Raw genomic sequence first — 22000 nt, forward strand, 5'->3', positions numbered from 1 at the left:
GCTATTTTATTTTTAGAACACAATGATTTTATGGTACTATCTATGTGCAAATTCCCATGTGAAAGCATAAATTGTGCTGGTTCTACTATTGAGTGCGGGTGACAGCAGTGGGCTTCAGTAAACACAAACTTTGCTGGATGAGAGTGTTTGGTCATGAGACATTTTTAAAACCACAACTATGACCTGGAAAGCAACGTTTATAAATCTATCTGTATTTTCTCTACAAAACCTTCACTTTAATCTGTAAAGGGTTTTTTCTGTTTGGCTGGGTTTTTTTAAATGCAAGCCTATTTCTAAGTGGAACTAACAGGAACATGAAATTCAAGTCTAACTTTTTTTTTTCTTTTGAATTTTCATATAAAAAAATTCTTTGTTACTGATCTTCCTGGCAAGAAAATACTGTTTCCAAGATCTAGAATAAGCTTATTTTGAACAGTTTTTGCCTTAATTTACAGAACCTGTACTCAGTTTTCTGACAATCATTTTATTACTGTATTGAATTCAAAATGTTAATCAGCACAGCTCTATCTTCTGCATATTCATGCACAGGTAGTTCAGACAGAGAATGAGATGAAAGTATCAATTACCATCCTGACTGCTCCTCCTTTCCCTCGATTTTTTACCAAAGAAAGCACTCGCACTTTGTCGCTTCCATATTTCTTGCAGTACTTCATTGCAACCTGATAGACACACAAAGAACCAGCATAAAACAAAAACAGGAATCGAGGTAGATTCTTGCTCACCCTTTTTAAAAAAAATATTAATAGCACAAAGCTATTACCACTTCAGTCGGCACAAATACATTGCCAGTGTTTGCTGGAGTCTGTTTGGGAAAATAAAAAGCAGTTCACAGTCAACACAGGAAGACTGAAGAAGCTAGTCACGTTCAGTAAGAACAGGACATTTCCCTCAAACAATTCTAAATCCCATTCACCCAGTTCTTCCAAGGGGAAGAAAATACATGAATTTTCTCTTCTAATTTTTTCTAAATGTTGTCTCAAGTCCTTTTAAGTCCAGAGGCCCACAGTGTGCTCAGTTAGTAATGATGCTAGAAAGAATGCAAAGTAGTCAAAAAATATATACAAGCAATCCTTAACGGACAAGCTTAAGGGAAGTAAACAAAAAAGCAGCATTCATTTCAGTAGCTAATTCAAACATCTTCCAAGCAGTAGTAACAAAACCCTCAAGTTGGCCAGCCTTCCCTTCCACAGACATACATCAACGTTGAAGCAGAAGAATGCAGGACTATTTTGAAAAGACTACTACTGGCACTGGGATTTTTAAATGAACAATGCCATGAAGGGTACGGGAAAGAGCTATACAACCTATCAGTCGTTCTGTCAATCACAGTATGAATCACCTATTTTAAAAAGCTTTTTAGCTTCCTCAACTGCATACTCACATCGCTATACACATGTAGAATATTTCATAAGCAATTTGTTGCAGTTAAGACTAGAATTCTTGGAACTGCAGCTGCAGGAAAACTGCTGTCACAGCCGCCAATCAAGAATACTAGTATTTGCAAAAGAATCACATGTGTATGCATGTGTTTATGTGACATCCACAATGCATATAGGACAATGACAGAAAGTATTCAGAAACACAAATTTTAGTTGTCAACTACTTCAAGTACCAAAATGCAAAGGCAAAACATTGTTATATTTCACAAATGCAGTACAAAAATCCATACCTCTGATTATTTGATAAGTCACTCCTTTTTCTTACCTTTGTGGTTTGATCTTTACTACCATCATCAACCACTATTACTTCATAAGTGAAGGAAGGATCTCGTTTCTTGAAAATAAAAACAGAAATAATACATTTCATCCAATTTCTTAAGCAGGTAGTAGGTCCTTCAAACATCAGCATTCTTTCCTCCCTAGCAGTTTTTAATGCATTCATGTTTGTCGACAGGCACCAATGTGATGTAGTAAATTTGTTAAGATGGCAATTATAATTAAAGACTTTTGCCATATTTCATGCTTGTTCCATTACACTGGCCTGTCATGGCTCTCCTCAGCTACCATCTAGAACTGAAAAATCAATTTAGGTATAAAAGATGAAAGCTCAGAACAATATCACTGTTAAGAAAACCCAAACAAAATAAAACTCACAAACCTTCACAATGGACTTCTCACTCAAGAGAAAATATCCTAATGAAGAACAGATGCTTAAAAAACTTGTTGGAACAAACCAGGATTTAGTTTCAAAAGTTAAATGCATGGTTAATCCTTAATCTCTGTCTTGCAGAGATATCACACATACAAAGATTTTTCATCATATAGTAGTAACCTGAATTTCTACTGAATTTAAAAATACCTTCCAGTATTCAATCTAAAAATAACTGACAAAAGACAGAAGCTTTACTTCTAAGTGGCTAAGTAATACTGTTTTAATACATATCAAAATAACAAAGTGACTAGATCACTAACATTATACATAGTACAAAGATAATGAATTTTGAATGTGAAATTGAAATACCTGTCTTTTTTCTAGATAATCCAAAGCTTCATCCATCATAAGAGGTACTAGAGAAAAGGTGAAGGTCAGGTTAGTAGATTATAACAGGCAAGGCACGAAAAACACCAAAAAGCACCTGCACAAGCCAGCTGAAAACAATCACAAAGCAAAGCTGAGCAAATTGCCTCATTCATACAACACTAGCTTCAATAAACAAGCTTAGCACCTGCAACTCTAAATCCTGTCCTTTCTGAACATAAAAAGGATAATGAAAAAAATCACACATGTAAGACAGGATAAAACATTTCTTTTAAAGAACAAACTTTCCATTTTGAAATATGTACCCAATATTAAAGGAAAAAAAAATAATCCTTCTCCATGACTGACTGTGGAAAGCCACGCTGACTTTACCTATTCAAGCAAGCTGACAGAGAAGGCGACAAGCGAAATTCCTAACGCTGGTCAGTAACATGCCTTCTCTTACTAAGGCTGCTGCCCAGGATGCTTCAGCCTACAAACAGACACAACTTTTGCAGCTGGTTTATCTGCAGGTTACAAAGGCTTTCAATCTTATGGTTGTCTTTTCAGTGTATGCTCCTTCCTGAGCACATCTCAGGTGATTATTCTATCTCCAAAACAGAGAGACAACAAAATGAAAATCACATTAACTATATTAAGACCTTGCTTACTGAAATTAAATAGGTGTATGAGAACCAGGACTGAGGAATGCATTGGGCTCGAGACAGGGCCAGGCCTGCCTTGTGTCCAGATACACTTTACTTGTCAGCTTCTCTCTTACCAGAATCCCAAGCAGCTCAGTATTTTCACTCACCAAGCACAGGAACGACGATGTGTGCTATCACGCCAATCCCAAGTACAGCTTTAGAGCTTGATTATTTCTATCGCATCTGAAAGCCTTCACTTTTTAGTATCAGGTACAGATACACATGATCAAGACAAAAGTCAAAGAGAAACCAGCAAGATCATACTTCTACTGCTTGTCTGAAGCCGCTGCTGTCGGTTACAGAGTGGGAACCTCCTGAATAAATTTTAAAGGCCTTTTTCTACTTCTTGTCTTACAGCGTTTACAGGAGCAATGAGCAGCCATTCTGCTGCACTTCACTGAAACAAAGAGGATTCTTACAAGTGCCCATGCTATTTTTAGCAGCAGAAATCAAGCTACATAGTGTCTTAATTTTGAAATTTAATGTACTTGGACTGTTTTCTGGAAACTGTGTCCAAAAATCAGACACGTAGTCCTGCCTGCCAGAATCCACTGCTAATATAAACTGACCTCTGCATTATTAGAGTAACAACAGATAAGATTTTCTTCTTTTTCTCAAAGTACGAAAAATCTTACACCGGTCTTCCTCATTGTATGAAGGCACAACAACAGAGAGTTCCTTTGTAGGGGGATCATGTATGCTTGGTACAGATTCTTTCCTGCCTTCAGCATTTACAAAGAATTTCTCTTCTTCATGTCGGTGAAGGGTTGGCATTTTTATAGCGGTTACATGAGCAATCACACAAACCTGTGACGAAAAAGAAATGAGAAAAATTGTTGGGCATTCTAGTCAAGCTTTACCTAGCTGCTGAATGTCCTACAAGCGGCAACCAAGTATTTTTCAGCAACGAGGTGCCGCAGCGCTGCAGCACTCCATGCACCAACCAAATCACGCAGGACCAACACCTTCTCATGCCATCTGACCACCCCACTCCACCCACCCTGACCCACTGTCAGCGGCGTTGGCTTCACAGAATCACAGAATGGTAGGGGTTGGAAGGGACCTCTGTGGGTCATCTAGTCCAACCCTCTGCCGAAGCAGGGTCACCTACAGCAGGCTGCACAGGACCTTGTCCAGGCGGGTCTTGAATATCTCCAGAGAAGGAGACTCCACAACCTCCCTAGGCAGCCTGTTCCAGTGCTCCATCACCCTCAGAGTGAAGAAGTTCTTCCTAACATTCAGCTGGAGCTTCCTATGCTTCAGTTTGTGCCTGCTGCCCCTTGTCCTGTCTTGGCTTGTTGCTGTTTTCAACTGTGAAGCACACAGATGCCTCCAAACTCGTGGTCCGAGCCCCACCGCCCCACGTAACCCCTACCCACAAGCTGGGGCACAGGCACCCCCCACCCCAGAAGCCGGTGCTGGCCCTGATCCAGCGCAGAGCCGCTCCGGCCAAGGCCCAGCCAGCCACACAGCCACCGGTGCCGGCGGAACTCGGGCTCCGGTCGTTTTCACGGACGGCCGAGACAAGTCCGCAGAACTGGGGTTTGGGGAGCGCTTTCCGGCGGGCACGGAACGCCACGGTCCCGGCGCCGAACTCCCCGAGCCTGCGCGGTGCTTCGGCCGCCTCAGGGACGGAGCGGGCTCCCCGCCTTACCGGGGCATTTTCCACAAGTCGCACTAACGGGGTGAAGCCCTCTGCTTTCACCCCGATCGCAAGGCGCTCACGCCTGGAGAAAACACGCTACCCCGCACGCAGCCGCCTACGAGCACGGCCCCGCCGGCCGCCGCAGCACCGGAGCCGGCCGCGACCCGCGGCTGCCCGCCGGCCCGGGCCCGCCCCGCCGCCTCCCAGGGCCCGCTGCAGGCCGCCGAGCCCCCTCGGCCGGCCCGGGGCCGCCCGGCGCCGCTGCCCCCGGCTCCAGGGCGGGGAGCGGGCGGCCCCGCGCCCCGCCGGTCCCCCGGAGGACCCCCGGAGGGGCTCCGGAGGCGCGAGGGCGGCGGCGCGGCTCTCACCAGGACGAGCAGGAGGGTGGCCAGGGCCGCCAGCGCCGCCGCGGCTTCGGGCAGGGGCAGCGCCATAGCCCGGGGGTGGCGCCCTATCGCGGGGCGACAGCGACGCGGAAGCGCAGCGCCTCTCCGCCTAGAGCGGCCGCTCCGCCCGGCGAGGGGCGCTGGGAGGCGCTGGCGCCCCCCGGCGGCGGGGTACCGCCAGCGCCGCCTCCCCTATTGCCGCCGCGGCAAGGCGGCGCCGCCAGGCCTCCGGGAGAGGCTTCCGGCCGGCCGGGTCAGAGGGCGGCAGCGCTTCCGGGACGGCGGCAGCGGCGCCACCATGGCGACGGCTTTCAAGTAAGTGACGGGCCTGGCGGCCGTTGGGCTTCGCTTGCGCGGCGCTGGGGTGTCCCGGCTGCTCCCTGTCCGCTGCGGTGAGCGGGTGGCCGGCCGACCTTCTGCCCGCTCCTGAGGGCCGAGGCTGCGCCTTTTCCACCCCGCTGCCGCCGCGGCCTTGCGCCGTCCCCGGCGGCGTGTGCCTGGAACGCCTGGCATCGGGGGGCTGCCGGCGTGCGGGAGCCCCGGAATGGGCTTGTTCGGGCTTGGCGCGGGGTGAGCGAGGCCCTCCGCTGCCCGGTGGAGTGTGGGGAAGGCGGCGGAAGAAGGCCGCGGGTTGGGTTCGGGCTGGGTGCTGCGGTGAGGGGAGGTGGCGGCGGAGGGCGGGCAGCCGGGGAGGCCGCGGCACCCCCGTCCTCGTAGGCGAGGCCCCGAGCGATGCGTCTGCTCGGCGTGGGCCCGGCGTGGGTGAGGGGTCGGACCCAGCACCCTCCGGAGGCCCCTCTAGCCTGCACTGACCCATGGAGGAGGGCGGCCTGCTCTGTCGAAGGGAAGAGGTACGGGCAGAACTAGCTTAGTGGAGCAATGGTAGGGAATCCCTGCTCCTTTTAGAGTCAGAGAGTGGTCTGGGTTGGAATGCATCTTCAAAGATCGCCTCGTCCAACCCCCTGCCATGGGCAGGGACATCTTCTGCTCCATCAGCCACCTCAAAGCCCCATCTGGCCTGACCTTGAACACTTACAGTGATGGGGCATCCACAGCTTCTCTGGGCACCCTGTTCCACTGTCCCTGCTTCTTCAGATTTACAGCTCAAACGTGTGAAACAAGCACTCTTACATGAATTGGAAGAGAACAGGCCGTGTGTAGGGGTTAAAAAACAACAATATGGGACCAACATATGGGGAACCAGCAGGGGTGAATTCGTGCTTGCCATCACGAGTTGTGATATGTCTGTATGTTAGTTTGCATTTGGAAAACTTGTCTTTTCCAGTTATCATTTTTTTCCCAGAAGTGCTTATTTTAACAAAACTCACTGAGAAGGCTTTGTTCAACTACTGATGACACTTTTATGAGTATTTTTTTGCCTAAATGTTCTGTGCTTAAAATATGAGTACACAAACGCTGTTAGTATGTAATTAACAATCAGCATTAATTATTTCTCAACTGAAGCACTGCATGAAGCATATTTCTTAATTTTACATTTCCTTAAACATTCTAAGAAAAACTGTAACATTTCAAGACTGTAAAACCATTTTAAGCCATTTTATACACCTGGATGTGGTCCTTGAACTAACAAATATGTCAGACATGGTAATAAAATTACCCTTTGTGCATTTCTTCAAAAACATTCTACGCCATTGTCTCAACAAACACTGTTTTTGAATTAAAACTAATAGTGCAGGTTGTTGAGGTGAAAGCTAGTAGTTTGTGTTAGGTGTACGTGCAGGCACGTTCCTTGTAAGGAAGAAGCATTTTGGAAATGAATGTAGGAAAGGATCTTTTTCTTAGATCAGTTTAGAGATTGCTCATCTATCTATAACCATGTTGCTAAGCAGCTTTGCCAGTCATCTTGAGTCTCAGATTATTTCTTTTTGTAGGTTTGTGCTTTCTTGTGTTTTTTTGCTATCTCTTACCTACTTGGGAGCTTGCATGTGAACTTCTCTTTCTATTTGTTTTAGGACGGTGGAACCACTGGAATATTACAGAAGATTTTTGGTGAGTAAAACACGATATGCACATAAAATTGCTTGTAATCCATTTTTTCTTGCTTGCTTCTAGTTTTCTAATTTGTCTGTATGGAAACCTGAAACTAAAGGAAAACCAAAAAACTCTGAGCAGGGGACAAATGGGCATACTCTTCAGAGCGTGTTTTTCCGTCTGTGGCGTTGATGCTGCAGCAGGTTGTGTCTCTCTTCAGCTTGATGGGTAAATGCTTCTGAAGGCCTTGAAAGGATTGCGAGTTAAATACGATGAATATGGTGATGCAGGTTTGTGTCTGGTACGAAATTATGTCAGACCAGGCTTTTAGATCCGATTAATAATAAATAATAGACAATATGGCTGCTAACCATGCTTACCACAACTGTGGAGGAAAACACTGACTTTTTGGTATATTAAATTGGTCTATCCATTACTTAAGGTATATCAACTTAGAAATGGGTCCAGTATTATTGCAGTCTGTTTTGGTTCTCGTAATTGAACCAAAAGTCTTTGCTTTTGAGAAACTTGAAATGGTGATGAATAATAATTCAGATCTAAACACGGTGGTGAACTGGTGCAATTTCTAACCTAAGAAAGATATTGCACAACTTCTGGCTGACAGTATTTGAATGTTGGTTTTTTTTGGGGGGGGGTTGTGGGTGGGGGTTTTTTTTTATCTTTAGTTCACTTTAAGAGCTCCACTAGGTGGGGATAGGGGAGAGGAATTGGCTGCAAAATCTGAACAATGCAGACAGGTAGAAACTCATTTTAAGGTATCAGGGTGTATTCATTTTTGGATAGTATTCTGAATCTAGCCTGTAGTACTTACTCTTGAGACAATCAATCTATTCTTATATTTATTTTCTAAATAAATTATAATAAATTAAAAGAATAGGGGTTTTGCAGAAGAAAAGCTGGCTAGAATATGATTGAGTTTTCCCTAGCATTGTTTAACCACATATTTCTGCTGAAAGGAGAGAATACTGTTTTGTGTGAACTCGTGTAGCATAAATATTGGTGTGTTATGTAATAAAATACGTTTTCTAATTTGAACTTTGTAATTTTTGTTTAGAAAGAGAACTGTCGACCTGATGGGAGGGAGTTAGGTGAATTCCGGGCAACCACCGTCAACATAGGCAAGTGCTTATTTGGAATAATAATAATGGGGGAGGTAGTATTAATCTCATATTATAATAGTTAGTGACCCTAATGACTTGTTATCGGTGTTCTTGGTGCTTTCATTTCGAAACAAGAAAGAGGAAGGATTTTTATTTATAGTTTCAACAAGCATTAATGAGAATGCATGGTACAGGAACACATTTGAGCATTGTTATTCAGTTCTGCCCCTGGGCTGATATGCACAGCGCAGTTTAGGTAGTCGTGGAAGCTTGTCTCTTTCTAAGATTAGCAGTGTATCTTGTAGATGCTGAAGGCACTGTCTAGGCATATACTGACCAGTGCAGAATTGATGCCTTGGCATCTTGAAGGAGGCAGTGACTCCTGGCTTCTGCTTTGTTTGAAGCTTGATGAGCAACTATCTGAAGCAGAGGCAAGCTAATTCTTGGGCAGTGAGCAGCAGCGCCTTACCTGCCTTTATTACACCTCGCATTTAAGTAAAATACAGGTTAGTGTACCAACATGGAATAGTTGTTGATTATTGCTCAAACTTGACACTGCAAGTCTCTGCCATTGTACAGCACTGCCTTCTATTAGGTCTTGCTATAACTCAGCCGGAAGGTGGGCTTATGGTAACCATCTGTGATTTCTGGCTTGAAAAAGTACACCAAGGATCAATATTGGGTCCAGTCCTGTTCAGCGTCTTCGTTAACGATCCGGATGATGGGGCAACGTGTACCCTCACCAAGTTTGGAGATGACACCAAACTGGGAAAAATAGCTTGATAGACAGAGGGTTGTGCTGCCATCCAGAGGGACCTCAATAGGCTGGAGAAATGGGCTGACAGGAACCCCATGAAATTCGAGAAGCACAAAGTCCTGCCCCTGGGGAGGAACAGCCCCAGGCACCAGTATATGCTGGGGGCCACCCAGCTGGAAAGCAGCTTTGCAGAAAAGGGCCAGGGAGTCCTGGTGGACACAAGGTTCAATATGAGCCAGCAATGGGCCCTTGCTGCACAGAAGGCGAATGTTACCCTGGGCTGCATTAGGCGAAGTACTGCCAGCAGGTCGAGGGAGGTAATTCTTCCCTCTACTTGACATTGGCGAGGCCACACCTGGAGTGCTGTGTGTCCAGTTCTGGGCTCCCCTGTACAAGAGAGATGTGGACATACTGGAGAGAGTCCAACAAAGGGCCGTGAAGATGATGAAGGCACTGGAGCATCTCTCCTATGAGGAAAGGCTGAGAGAGCTGGGACTGTTCAGGCTTCTGAAAAGAAGGCTGAGGGGGGATCTTATCAATTTGTATAGATACCTGAATGAAGACAGAGTCAGGCTCTTGTCAGTGGTGCGCAGTGTCAGGACATGAGGCACTGGGGACAAACTGAAACACAGGAGGTTGCCTGTGAGCGTGAGGAAATGTTTTTTTACCGTGAGGGTAACCAGGCACTGGAGCAGGTTTCCCAGAGACATTGTGGAGTCTCCGTCCTTGGAGATATTAAAAAGCCATATGGGTATGGTCCTGGGCAGCCAGCTCTAGGTGGCCCTGCTTGAGCAGGGGGTTTGCACCAGATGACTGACCTCCAGTGGTCCTGTCAAGCCTCAACCATTCTGGGTGATTGACTGTTTAATAGAGAGATTCTGTTCCCACTCTGGATTCATGGAGACTTTACTTAGCCTGTGTTTAGCGTAAAATGATGGAAAGTAAACACTTTGTGAAGGTGGATGTTAATTAAGGCCATTTGAATGGAAAAATAGATTTTATTGAACAGCACTTTCTCTCTTCAGGTTCAATTACAACTGCAGATGGTTCTGCCCTGGTGAAGTTAGGAAATACTACAGTGATTTGTGGAGTTAAAGCGGTATGGTTGGTTTTTATTTTAACTTAGCTGTTAGCTGAACTTGTGGATCTGGTTTCAGAAAAAATCTCCTGCAGTTACAATAATATGCCAGACACAATTACAGTCTTTCACCCGAGTTACTTTCAGACATGAAAGTTAATACATAATTTAATTGTCTAACCCCACCTGTATAGTCTGAGAACATGTATTTTTGTGGTGTGTATTGTGTATGGGGAAAGATACATACAAAAATAAAAGTCTTTGTTATTTCTAGGTAAGAGCTATATAATTGAAGAGTTACTGATTATTGATCAATAAGTGCATTAGTAATTAGTTGTCTGGACTATTAAGTGCCTTGTAGCCTCAACTTTACTGCTGGCCTGCCATGAACTATGAGACAAATCACTTCGCATCCCTGTATTGAGTTTTTCCATAGGAAAAATATAGACAGGGACTAATTAAAATGGCTCTTGTAAATCTCATTGTAATGATAACTGGCAAGAAAATGACCATTTGTATATAGAATAGCTGGAAAATATTTTTGTACAAAAGTCAGCTCTTCATTTTTGTCTTTTCTTCAGGAACTTGCTGCACCTGCAGTAGATTCTGCTAATAAGGGATATATTGGTAAGCTTTTCAGTGTGGGTCTTACTCGCGTCTTGTAATTGCTTCGGCCAAAAGGCTATAATGATGGGACAGATTGAGTGTGTTGTGAAGACTTCTTAAAAGAATGAATTTGGTTGAAATTGTATTACTTAAAATCATTTTCCAAATTGATGGAGCCCTGGAACAGGCTACCCAGGGAGGTTGTGGAGTCTCCTTCTCTGGAGATATTCAAGACCCGTCTGGACAAGGTCCTGTGCAGCCTGCTGTAGGTGACCCTGCTTTGGCAGGGAGGTTGGATTAGATGACCCACAGAGGTCCCTTCCAACCCCTACCGTTCTGTCATTCTGTGGTATAGGAAGAGGTACTTCAGAAATTTCAGAATTCCCCCTGCTGTGCTTGTGAGTTTTCCGTGTAAAGCTACCTGATTCCAAGCCAGGCTGAAAACAAACCTGCAGCAGGGGGAAGTATGTATGTTGAGGGTAAGGGTAGTTCGTCTGTAAAAGATTGTGACATGCAGTTAAATTCTGTCTTGAAGTCCCATTAGGCAACAAATTTAACTCTCAAAGTCTGAGAAATACACAGGGTTTATTTCACTGTTAACTGTAGAAGCCCCAGGAATGCATCCTCACTCCTGTTTGGAGTTTCTTTTGAAATAAAATAATTCCCTGGAACTGACAGCTTAGACGAAATCCCCTTTTTATAAGGCATCTCCAAAATATGTTGTTTCCAGTGACCTTGGTTATGCTTAGGTTTCTTTCACAAATGTTTATGCATGTTTTTGCTTCAAGTATAAAGCATCAGGTTTTAATGGTTGATGAAAAGCAGACAGCATACCAGTAAAGTCAGGCAGTGAGATGAAAATGCTGTTGTTTCTTGATCTACTTAAGAATGCTTAACACTTAAAGAAGAGTTCATGTGGGGTCATGATATTCATAGCAGTATTATGAACAGAAAATGGTAGTTGGGAGTATGTGCTTCTCCATGGAATAGTTTCTGAGTGCAGAGTACTACAAGTTCTTGAATATAAACTCATGCATGACTTTATTTTTGAGGGGAGACGTAGGAAGGCTTCATTAAAAAATTCTTCGTCTTGCCTTTCATTGGAAGTACATAAAATGGTATTAAGAGTGTGTATTGTCTTATTTCTGTTTTTGATATCCCATTGCTTGCTTTCTTTAGTTCATGACTAATGATTTGTGCTACCTAGTTCCAAATGTAGAACTGCCATCGCTCTGTTCAACGAGGTTTCGCTCTGGACCACCTGGGGAAGAGGCTCAAGCAGCAAGCCAGTTCATTGCAGATGTGATTGAGAAGTAAGAATCATCTTAGTGCATTGAAAACACAAACAAGTCTGCAAGACAAGTATCTATTTCCTAGTTTACTCTCTCATTTCATTTTAGTTCACAGATCATAGCCAAAGAAGATCTCTGTATTGCAGACGGCAAGGTAAGTTGTATCTCAGAATGAAGATGGACATACTAACAAGATCACAGTGTTGAGACGTTAAAGAAGGTATTTGGGGTTACAAGTTGTTTTGTTGTTTTTGCTTTTTGGTCTTTGTAGCTTGGTGTGCGAAAGCGTAAAAATCGTACAACAGAAATTAGTATCTTTGTTCATGTGCTCAGCATTTTCTTAGATATCGCACCGTTTGCTTAGCTGCTGTAATATCTCACATGTGCAAACCTTTTTTGATAGCTTGCTTGGGTGTTATACTGCGATATCATATGTCTGGACTATGATGGGAACATTTTGGATGCCAGCACCTTTGCTTTGTTAGCAGCATTAAAAAATGGTAAGTCTCCTCTAGAGCAAGAGACACACTGCGGTTCGTGTTGCTTGGAGGGATACGTTAGTTTTGAATCATGATGAACAGGTAACGAACTGGTTCACAGCTCCTTAAGACTGCTCGTTTCCTGTCATTTGAAAGCTAAATTACTAAAATGCAAATACAAAGTGGAAATGATGGTATGGATGCCATAGATGCAACACCTGGGGAGCAGGGTCTTTCTATATGCGTATTACACACTGGAACAGGTTGCCCAAAGAAGTGGCAGATGCTCCATCCCTGGAAACATTCAAGGCCAGGTTGGATGGGGCTCTGAGCAACCTGGTCTGGTTGAAGATGTCCCTGCTCATTGCAGGGCAGTTGGGCTAGATGACCTCTAAAGGCCCCTTCCGACCCAAAGCATTCTGTGATTCTATGATGCTATTGCTGCTCTCTTATGAGACTAATAGCTATTCCGCCACATGTTCTGCATCGGAGATCTGAATCTTTCAGCAGTGGCCATAAACACCTTCAACGTCTCGATCAGGTCTTGCCTTGTTCATGTTATTTTGTGTAGGCAGCATAAGTTGTTTTGGGGGCTTTGCTTACACAAATACTCTGTTGCAACAGAATATTCCTAGCTTAATGCATTATAGTTTGAAAAAGCTGTTTTTCATGCGTGCAACATATGGATTGATTATTCACAGGTATGTGGCTTATAAATGCACGTAGGAGGCAGTATAAAGGGCAGCTTACAGCAAGGCCTCCTTTTCCAACTGTGAATTGCTTGCCTTTGAATTCCGGTAGCTGCTTTGCTCTTGGTTTCCCTGTCTCCAACTCTCTGTGGGTTGTCAGAGCAAAAGTTAATATGAAGATCAGATCGTGCTGTTTCTACAGATACATAAAATTGATGAAATGAGACTATATTCTTGGTTTTTATATTTCCAGTAGGCTTTTTTGGGGAAAAAATACTTTTTGTTAAATGTGACTCTAAAGTATTGTAATTGTATGGCATTTTGGAAGCAGAAAATGCTTCTGTGTAAGGACGAATGTTACCCTGAGGAGAAAAATTGAATACTTCCTTGAATTGGTAGTTTGAATCTAAATACTTCCCTTGAATTCAAGAATATTTTTGTACAGAACACCAGTAATGTAGCCAAAACTCTATTCTAATTGATTTTCAGTGGCTTGAAAGAACAGTTTAAATATTTCGGTAGTCTTGGACATCTCGAGGCCTGCTAAAACCAGCAATGTTTAATATACCGTTGTAATTTTTTTCATCCCTTCAGTACAATTGCCATCAGTTACTATCAATGAAGAAACTGGTTTATCAGAAGTTAATTTAAAACAGAAGAATCCTTTGATTATCAGAAAGCATCCGGTTGCCACATCATTTGCTATATTTGATGAGTAAGTTGGCAGCTCTTTTGTACTTCTGTGTATGTAAAAGAAGTGAAAGATGGAGGATGCTACCAGTGATGTTTCTGCACTTACTACATGCTTCTGCTAGTGACGAACGTGCAGTCTGGCGCACTGCCGTTTCACTTGATCTGAAATCCACGGCGTCTCTCGTTGAACTGACCTGCAGTTCTGTGATACGAATGAGTGTGCAGAACAAAACGAAGTCTGTCCGACTTCTTCCCGCCACTTAAAGCAGAACTGGTTCCCAACCTAAAAGATATGCTTAAAAGTACAGGAATAGGTATTGTTTTATTGTTTTTGCAGTATCTTTGAGACAAAAGAATGTTACCAATGCAATTAATGTCTTAGAAGCCTATATAAACAACTGATACAAAAGATGGTAGTTTTTGAACGGCTTGTACCAAGGATTTAGTCAACAGGGAAAGAAAGAAGTAATAGTCCAGTTAGAACAACAGAATCTCTGGATAACTGAAAACATAATTACCCAGGATGAAGTATGACCAGCACTCTTAAGTCATTGTTCACAGAGGTAAAGAATCTGATTATGAGAATTCAAAGTAATGGCATCTGATAACTTGACTCCTCACCCACAATTGCTTATTGGCTCTTCATTAGTCCAAGTATGTTAAGTGTGTGTTCTGCTGCTGTTTGTAAGAAATGCAGTTATTTGTGGTGGTATCCATTGGAAAAGTACAAAATGACAAGTAAGATGATGCTCACTGTGCTATGAATCCGATTTAAGATTTAGGTGTATTTAGAGATGTCAGGAGGTTATGGCACGTTAATATGTGTTTGCAGAAATGATTAACAGGCCCTTTCATTCAAACATGAGATGGGTGGGGAGCACAAACCCAAATGTCGATCAAGTGATTACCAAAATGAATCAAAGCAGAAAGTTGTCAGTATGTTAGAGTGCTTCTGTTAATTGCTTTAATACCAGTTGCTGTGGGTCTGAAGTTTGATGTAGACTGAGAGTTTGGATAGCACGATAGGCAGACAGCTGCCATAGGATATGATTTGCACTCAAATCACACATACTCACCGATAGACAAAAACGTTGGCTTTGGAAGAAAGCTCTCAGTGACAGTCTGTTGGGCTTTGTTCACGGAAACTGGCTGTCGCATCAAGTTACTTAAGTCTCCTTTTGTCTCCTAAAACTAAATGGTGTGTGGTGGGTGTGCCTGTGTTGTGTGGTTTGGGCTTTTTTTTCTTAATTCTGGTTTATTAGTTTTTCCACAGCTGTTGACACAGCCCTCTGAATAATACACTTTACATACTCTGGCTTCCAGAGACATTTTTGTTCTGGGTAAAAGCCCTCCTTGAATAAATAAAGCTGCTGGGTAGTGTGGCCAGGGGCGAGGAACGCTGGTGCAGAGCACTGTGCAGCTCCACTGCTGACTCCCGGGGAGTCACCCTGCACGCAGCAGCAAGCCTGATGCAGCCAACTCTGCACATGTGCCAGAGGGCCGATGCTGCATGGTGCTGGCGGGTGAAATTAGTAAAGCAGGATTTTTGAGTAGCGTAGCTACAGACCGATGTTTTCGCTACACTACTGCTATTGAATGGCAATCTGAAACTATTGGTGAAGTTTCAAATTACCCAGAAAACCTTTAATTATGCATTGCGTACGAATTCAGATTGAGAAATTGTTACCCTTCCATCTGCTTTGTGTAATTAGTTCCCATAACCTTGCTACTGACTTCCCTCCCAACCTGTCACAAACATCACTTGGTGTAGGCGTACTCCAGCTGCTAAATTTGAGCTTGATTACATCAGTACTAAATTTTAGTTTAACAGTGTAAACTGAGGCTTCAGGAAGACTTCAGCTGAAGTCTCTCCTGTCATACCTGCCCTTCAACTAGATGTTTGTAATGGTAGTATTTTTTTTAAATTTTTTTTTTTGAAGAAACTTAAGGCTGAACGGTGGCTGTTCAGCTTTTTTCAAGTTCAAGTTTCTCTTGTGCAAAGCTGGCTTATAGTTTAGATCCTTTTTTTTCCATTAGTTTGCTCTATTTTTAACTTATTAAATAGTTCAAAAATAATATATTTAATCTCTTTTAATGATCTGCATCATGTGATGTATGACAACTTATTTTGGCGGCCTTAAGGAACCCAGTAAATCCATTTTTGAACTATTTCCAATCTGAGTGGCATTACAAGTTCTCTGACGAGAAACTGAGAACTACTCTGGTGAATTTACTATTGGGATGAGTTTTGCCCTAAGGTCTCGTAAAGATAAGTGCAGTTTACACCTAAAGACAATGCCATTTTCCTTGCAGTCACTTATTTCATAGTTACACATATTGCAAATGGCAGTTTAATTTCATTCTCCTGCAATACATGGGTGTCACAAATCTACGAAACTTAGGCATAAAGGTGTGTTTTCAACAACTAGTATTTTAACAGACATATGCACTTGAATATGTGGAATCTCCCACTTCATTTTTTTTTTTCTTTTTTTAAATTGGTACATTTTGGTAAGAAAACAGATAAGCCTGAACACTAAATCCACCTACAAGTATTTTGTAAGAAAGACCACAGTAAAAATTAATGTTACATGTACTTTGCAATAATGTTAACGGAGCAGCATATACTAATGTGTCTGCGTATGTTTTTCTTTCACAAGCACATTACTCATTGTTGATCCAACTGCTGAAGAAGAGGACTTAGCAACTGGAACAGTAACTGTTGTCACTGATGAGGAAGGCAAACTATGTTCTGTCCATAAACCAGGTACTTCCATGTTTATTACACAGGAACCTACAGAGAAAATCTTTTCTTGACCTCGATGTTATGTACCCACTTTTCTTTGTAAAATGTGGGTCCTTTATGGTAACAGGCTGTCTGCTTGAGTACTGATTAAATGACTTGCTCTCAATGAAATTCATTTTGAAAAAGGTGGCATGACTGAAGTTGTAGGCCCCCATGATCGCTGTAGCTCCCTTCCAGCTGCAGTCCGAGTTCAAAAAGAAGTCACAGCTTGACCTACCCAGCATAATACAGCAAAGGACAGATAGTGAGCGAGTCTCCTGTCACCTCCCGTTTTCCTTGCCTGAGGCTCGAGTTAGGGAAACTGTGTGCTCCCCAGGTGAAAGCTGCTGGTCTTGAGAATCACTGTATTACTTCATATTCTCATTTGGAAAACACATTGAGAGATACTTAACTGAAGTATAAGTAGAAAATCAAATTGTTCCCTTTAATTTTTAGGTGGAAGTCCTCTTACAGGAGCCAAGCTTCAGGACTGTATCACCAGAGCAATTACAAGACACAAAGAAGTAAAGAAGCTGATAGACAAAGTAATAAAAAGTATAAAGCCCAACTGAACAAAATGAGAGATCGTTTCGAAAATGGATTTGTAAAAATTGTATTTGTTACAGTGTTCACAAACCTTTTATACTAAATAAACAAATACCAATACTACATTTACAAAGTTCATTCTTTCTAAAATGTTTTTCACCCTTATACTATTTACAATGCTGCCGAGTGGTAAAAAATACAAGATAAAATGTTCTGTTAAAAAATTAAGTGACTTAAGGAAACGAGACCCTAGCTGCTTTAGAGATGAAATCTCTAAGTTCTTTAGGGTTGCCTTCCAAAAACAGTTCATTTATTTCAGTGTAACATCAAAAGATCATTTTCCACTACTGATATAAAACACTGATTTGTTTTTAAGCTTTCTCCTTTATAATCTTAAAAAAAAAATCCCCTCTGAATCAATTTTTTATTTAGAGGGGGGGAAAAAAACCCCAAAACAAACCACAAGTCTCAGGATTTTGGAGGGGCCGGTGTGCCTCTTTTCCTTTTACTTTTTGAGTGGTTGCCTGAATGCTGTTGATGACGCAGGTGAGCTGCTTGTGCTGCTGCTGCTGCCATAGCCATTTGATGCTGCAAGAATCGCAACTGCTGCCATGAAGGAGAAGGGGGAGAAAAAAGCTTGTTAACGTTGACTACAAAGCTATGTTTTTGTGTCAGCAAGAATGAGAGGAAGGTGGGGGGGAAAAAAAAGAAAAAAAAAATGAGGAAGCACGAGGCTGACAAAAGGAACACACGGTGTACTGGGGCAGTGAGTACAGTCAAGCAGCACCAGTGGCACAGAAGCCTGCTGAGGGCGCATCTAACATTTCACACAGGTACTTGGGACAGCTTTGTTTCTTTGCCCTTCCCAGTGCAGAAACTGCAGTAACTCAGCAACTTCAGTGAGTGTTTCGGTTACATAGTACACTTCTAATGTAATAACTTCTCAGTGTATGCATTGTATGTATTTTCTATACATATCACAGAGGAGACTGTGTGCTAAAAAAAATAACATGTTTTCATAAAGCATCTGAATGACGGAATGCTAAAGGAATGCTTTGCCAGAGCTGTTGCTTCCATGTACTGACTGTAGCAGTGCTACATTTGAACTTACAGCTGCTTACATTCGTACCATTTTGAAATCCATTGGCACCTGGCAGACCTTATTTAGGTGTGTGCCACAAGCACTCCTTGAATGTTAGCAAATCAGGAAGGTGGATGGCTTAAATGGATAACAATAAATTCAGTGCTCCAAGCTGAGAGAACGACAGATTTCAAGTGTTTCATAATACAGTTTCCCAAAATTCATGTTTTTTTTGTTTGTGAGACCAGAAAGACGTAAGGTTAAAGAAAAAGAAAAGTCAAAGGGGCAAGATTTTTGGTTTTGGAGCTGAGAATTGTATTCTTGATTTTTTTTTTTTTAAATTTTATTTTTTAAACACAGTCAGAGTGAAGTTGCTGGATTACTTGTATCTGTTGCTGCTGCTGCTGCAAGGCTTGTTGTTGTTGCTGTTGTAAGGCAGAAGATAGCTGGAGTCTCTGCTGAGGAAGGCTTTGCCCAGGTCTGTTCACGGCAGAGCCAAGCTGAGACAACACTGAGAAAGGAGAAGGGGAGAGCAGGCAGGTCAAAGAGGTCAGGTCCAGTTTGTCAGGGTCAGGGAAGAAGACATAGGAATAGAGTGTAACAGAAAAGGGGGATCAATAGAATTAGTTTCAGAGTCAAATTGGAAACAGTGCAGAAATAAAGTATACATGATATACACACTCTGTTAGTTAGAACATAGTTAGATTATGAAGTGCTTGTGAGACACACAGAGGTTTCTTGAACTGGATGTTAAGCACACAGTTAAAGAAACATTCCTCAACGAAGTTTGGCATGGAAGTTCCTTGTATTTTCTTTTTGTATCGTGTGACATTTTCATGTGATATTACCAATTTACTGTATGTACTCAATTGCCCAAAAAGCAGAAAAGTGCATGCTTTGACAGTGATGTACAATTGTACAATGTATAATTCATGTGCTGATATAGTAAATTGTTCTAATATAAAACTTCTTTAAGACCAAACTTCATTTCAGTGTGAATTTATCAAGATACACACTGAACTACAAAAGGAGGCTCAGCAAGTACATACCTGTGGCTTGAGGTTGCATAAAATTCCCTACTCCGGCCAGGTTAATTACAGCAGCTTGTTGGGCAGATAATGCCTGATCTTGACTGGATGGACCCTGGTCAGACCCCTAGCAAAAATGAAAAGCTTGATCCTTATTACCAAACTTTGGTATCAATGAGTAAGTAAATAAAGCCAGTGTGAAGGCAAACTTCTGAAGTGCCATTTAAAAACATTTAATTCTACATCTTCCAGTGTGTGTAGACACAGGCTGTAATGTAGCTGCTATTAAAGTAGAACGAACTGATGCTGAATGCCCCAAAGCAGCTCTGTTTTGGCAGAAATGCTACTATGCCTGTTACCCAGCAGAAGTCCCATGTAGTTGTCAGCTTCCCAGCAGAGACTACAGTTTATGGTTGTAATCTTATGACAATTTCCTGTCCCACCCCCAGGCCCGAAGTCTTCAGGTGATAGCTGAAACCATCCATGTGCAAAGGTCCTAAGCAATCAAAATGCAAAAAGTCTGAAACTTACAGTTGCATGTTCATATTGTGACACAGACTCCTTAATTTCATTAAAAAATACACACCTTGCTTTTAAAATTTTGTTTTTAGAACAGAGTAGTTCTCACAGTAATCACTCAAATAGAATTAGTGGAGTCTGATCCAGTGGCTACTGAAGTCAAAGGGTACTGAATTATGACCTTTTCTAGAAATTTATTTCCCTACTTTATGAATATATTTAAGTATTATATATGCAATTTGAGCAAACTGCATGGCTTATTAGTGAGGGGGAAAAAAAACCAAAACACAACTTTTGAGCTCGTGCATTTCCAGGAGTTGCAATGCTTGTTTAGAATAACCATATGAAATAATGCCACTAAGATCTAAGTAAGTTTGACCAAAAGATTGCACATTAAGAAGACATCATCATCTCAATGAAGATGACTAAGACAGACTTATAAAATCATAGAACCAACATTTGCAGAAAAACCCTAAGCATGAGACGAGAACGTACATATTCCGTTGGCAGCACAGAAAATCACTGGTCGTTTTGGGCTTCGTTTTTTTCCACTAAGCGCTCGGATTACAGCACTGTGAACACTTACATTCTTGTCCTTAGTGAAAGCTAAGGCATCTAGTATTCATAACAACTCATTTTAGCTAATGACCCTAGTCTTATTCTATAATGCATAGTAAGAGAGAAGTTCCTTAGGGCAAGTTAGGCAATGCAGAGATCTCTCCCTCCAGAAGAACTTTCTGCCACAAGGAGCACTAGGCTTACATCAGACTTTTTGAAATGCCCTTGAAGGTTAAGGTCCAGAAAATAAAACCCAACAGTATGAGCTTGCATGATTTTCTTTTTAGTAATTCAACTAGTAACTGACATTTGGATTCTGAGAATAAATCTGAAAGTCTCCATTAAACTGTCCCACATTCCAGAACAAGGCCTATGACTCAGGAGACTGTACACCATAAAAACATTTTAAAGAGGCATCTCATTTATGAACAGTCTACAGTAGCACAAGAAAAAATACTGTGGCAAACTGAGTATCCAATAGAGACTATTTGCTATACAGAAGTCTGGCATGTCTGGAAGACAAAAGATAAAGAACACAAAAGCAGAGCAGCTGGTTTTCCCAAATTGCTCCGTTAGTGCTGGTAAGATTTTTAAGCACAGGTAGAACCAACCACTCGAAATCTGTCATTCTGAGAACAGACTGGTCTCTGTGAAGACTTAAGACTTCTTCAGTGATTAAAGCCTTTAACACTAACTACAGGCAGCAGTAGAGCAAGTGTCTTAAGATTACAGCTTTAAAGCCAACTGATGCTTTCTCTGGTGCAAAGAGAAGAATTGTGTCAAGCTACAGCAGTGCGGGATCATCAGCCAGCTCACAGCAGCCGAAGTAAGAAGTTTTAGTTACTCTAGTGATCCTGACTGTGTTTCTTCTCTGTTCATCTGATGTATCTGCTAGATATGATAAACAGGACAACACAAAGCTAATTTTACACCACTCGTACACTGGGCTGGCTCTCTTCATGCTAGAGTAAGACAATGCTTAGCCAGTTGTTTCGTTACAGCTCTTCCACACAGGATATAAATAGAGGAGTACAACCAAGCTCCAGCCACGGCAGCAGAGCCACTGCAGTCTTTGCAGTTTGAGAAGGTTTTAGAGGAAGACTTTCCTCCCCCCTCCACTTCAGATCTGTTGTGTAAAGGCTCATTTACTTGTGGAGGCAGGGGAACAGGAGAAACTGTTTCATCCATGCACCCCAGACTGTGTGAGGGCTGTCCGCACACACCCGCTCTCCCTGTCGCTGAGGTCTACAGGTTGTAGGCTGCTGAGATTGTTGCTGTGGAGAACACTGTGACAGCTGCTGCTGTTGTTGCTGGAGTGGGTTAAAAATAAGTGAACCACCTGGAAGCTGTTGAAGATTAAAAATAAAAGGCATAATTCAATCAAACTCCTGAGTTTCCCACTGTCCTAGGATGAACATGACATAGATAATGATGTACTCCTTGGAGGTTGTTTTTTACTGTTTTTTTGTTTGGTTTTGCGGGTTTTGTTTGTAGATCTTTAAAATGAGTCAGTTTACAATTGCCGTTGTTTACAAAAAAGCCTCACACTCAGAGAACAAA

General features: G+C 42.3%; 3 protein-coding genes across 15 annotated transcripts in view; 1 reads left to right on the forward strand and 2 right to left on the reverse strand.

Annotated features, from left to right (window-relative positions):
* The window catches only part of ALG5 (ALG5 dolichyl-phosphate beta-glucosyltransferase), a 31476-nt gene extending 26151 nt beyond the window's left edge, over positions 1-5325 (reverse strand). For 4 of the 5 annotated variants that reach the window (XR_012763983.1, XR_012763984.1, XM_075420698.1 and 1 more), the window contains exons 1-5: positions 5199-5325; positions 3821-3992; positions 2482-2528; positions 1726-1794; positions 588-680 (exon numbers count right to left, since the gene is read on the reverse strand). Coding sequence is in view for 3 of the 5 variants with exons in the window: in XM_075420698.1 (XP_075276813.1) it covers positions 588-680; positions 1726-1794; positions 2482-2528; positions 3821-3992; positions 5199-5264 (447 nt within the window). In the remaining 2 variants the exon portion in view is untranslated. Of the gene's footprint in view, positions 1-587; positions 681-1725; positions 1795-2481; positions 2529-3820; positions 3993-5198 lie in introns of those variants that run through there. The other variant, XM_075420722.1, reaches the window with a different exon arrangement.
* Positions 5326-5423: 98 nt separating this feature from the next.
* On the forward strand, positions 5424-17379 carry EXOSC8 (exosome component 8). Its single transcript, XM_075420734.1, has 11 exons — positions 5424-5531; positions 7190-7226; positions 8284-8347; positions 10112-10185; positions 10746-10791; positions 11978-12083; positions 12171-12216; positions 12466-12562; positions 13825-13945; positions 16584-16690; positions 17165-17379. The coding sequence occupies exons 1-11, from the start codon at positions 5515-5517 to the stop codon at positions 17278-17280; spliced, it is 831 nt and encodes a 276-aa protein (XP_075276849.1). The 5' UTR covers positions 5424-5514; the 3' UTR covers positions 17281-17379.
* SUPT20H (SPT20 homolog, SAGA complex component) overlaps positions 17306-22000 on the reverse strand; it is a 36296-nt gene continuing 31601 nt past the window's right edge. For 6 of the 9 annotated variants that reach the window (XM_075420624.1, XM_075420651.1, XM_075420634.1 and 3 more), the window contains exons 22-24: positions 19385-19490; positions 18719-18846; positions 17306-17860 (exon numbers count right to left, since the gene is read on the reverse strand). In XM_075420624.1, coding sequence (XP_075276739.1) covers positions 17723-17860; positions 18719-18846; positions 19385-19490 — 372 coding nt within the window. In that variant the 3' untranslated portion in view covers positions 17306-17722. The remainder of the gene's footprint in view (positions 17861-18718; positions 18847-19384; positions 19491-22000) is intronic. The other 3 variants (XM_075420659.1, XM_075420684.1, XM_075420669.1) reach the window with 2 other exon arrangements.

Source organism: Opisthocomus hoazin, chromosome 1 (genome assembly GCF_030867145.1).
Source record: "Opisthocomus hoazin isolate bOpiHoa1 chromosome 1, bOpiHoa1.hap1, whole genome shotgun sequence".
Taxonomy (NCBI): domain Eukaryota; kingdom Metazoa; phylum Chordata; class Aves; order Opisthocomiformes; family Opisthocomidae; genus Opisthocomus; species Opisthocomus hoazin.

Excerpts from the sequence above, each read along its gene's own strand:
- EXOSC8 (XM_075420734.1), top strand. Across the intron at positions 7,227-8,283 it reads AATATTACAGAAGATTTTTG|AAAGAGAACTGTCGACCTGA; the intron begins GTGAGTAAAACA and ends ATTTTTGTTTAG. Across the intron at positions 8,348-10,111 it reads GGCAACCACCGTCAACATAG|GTTCAATTACAACTGCAGAT; the intron begins GCAAGTGCTTAT and ends TTCTCTCTTCAG.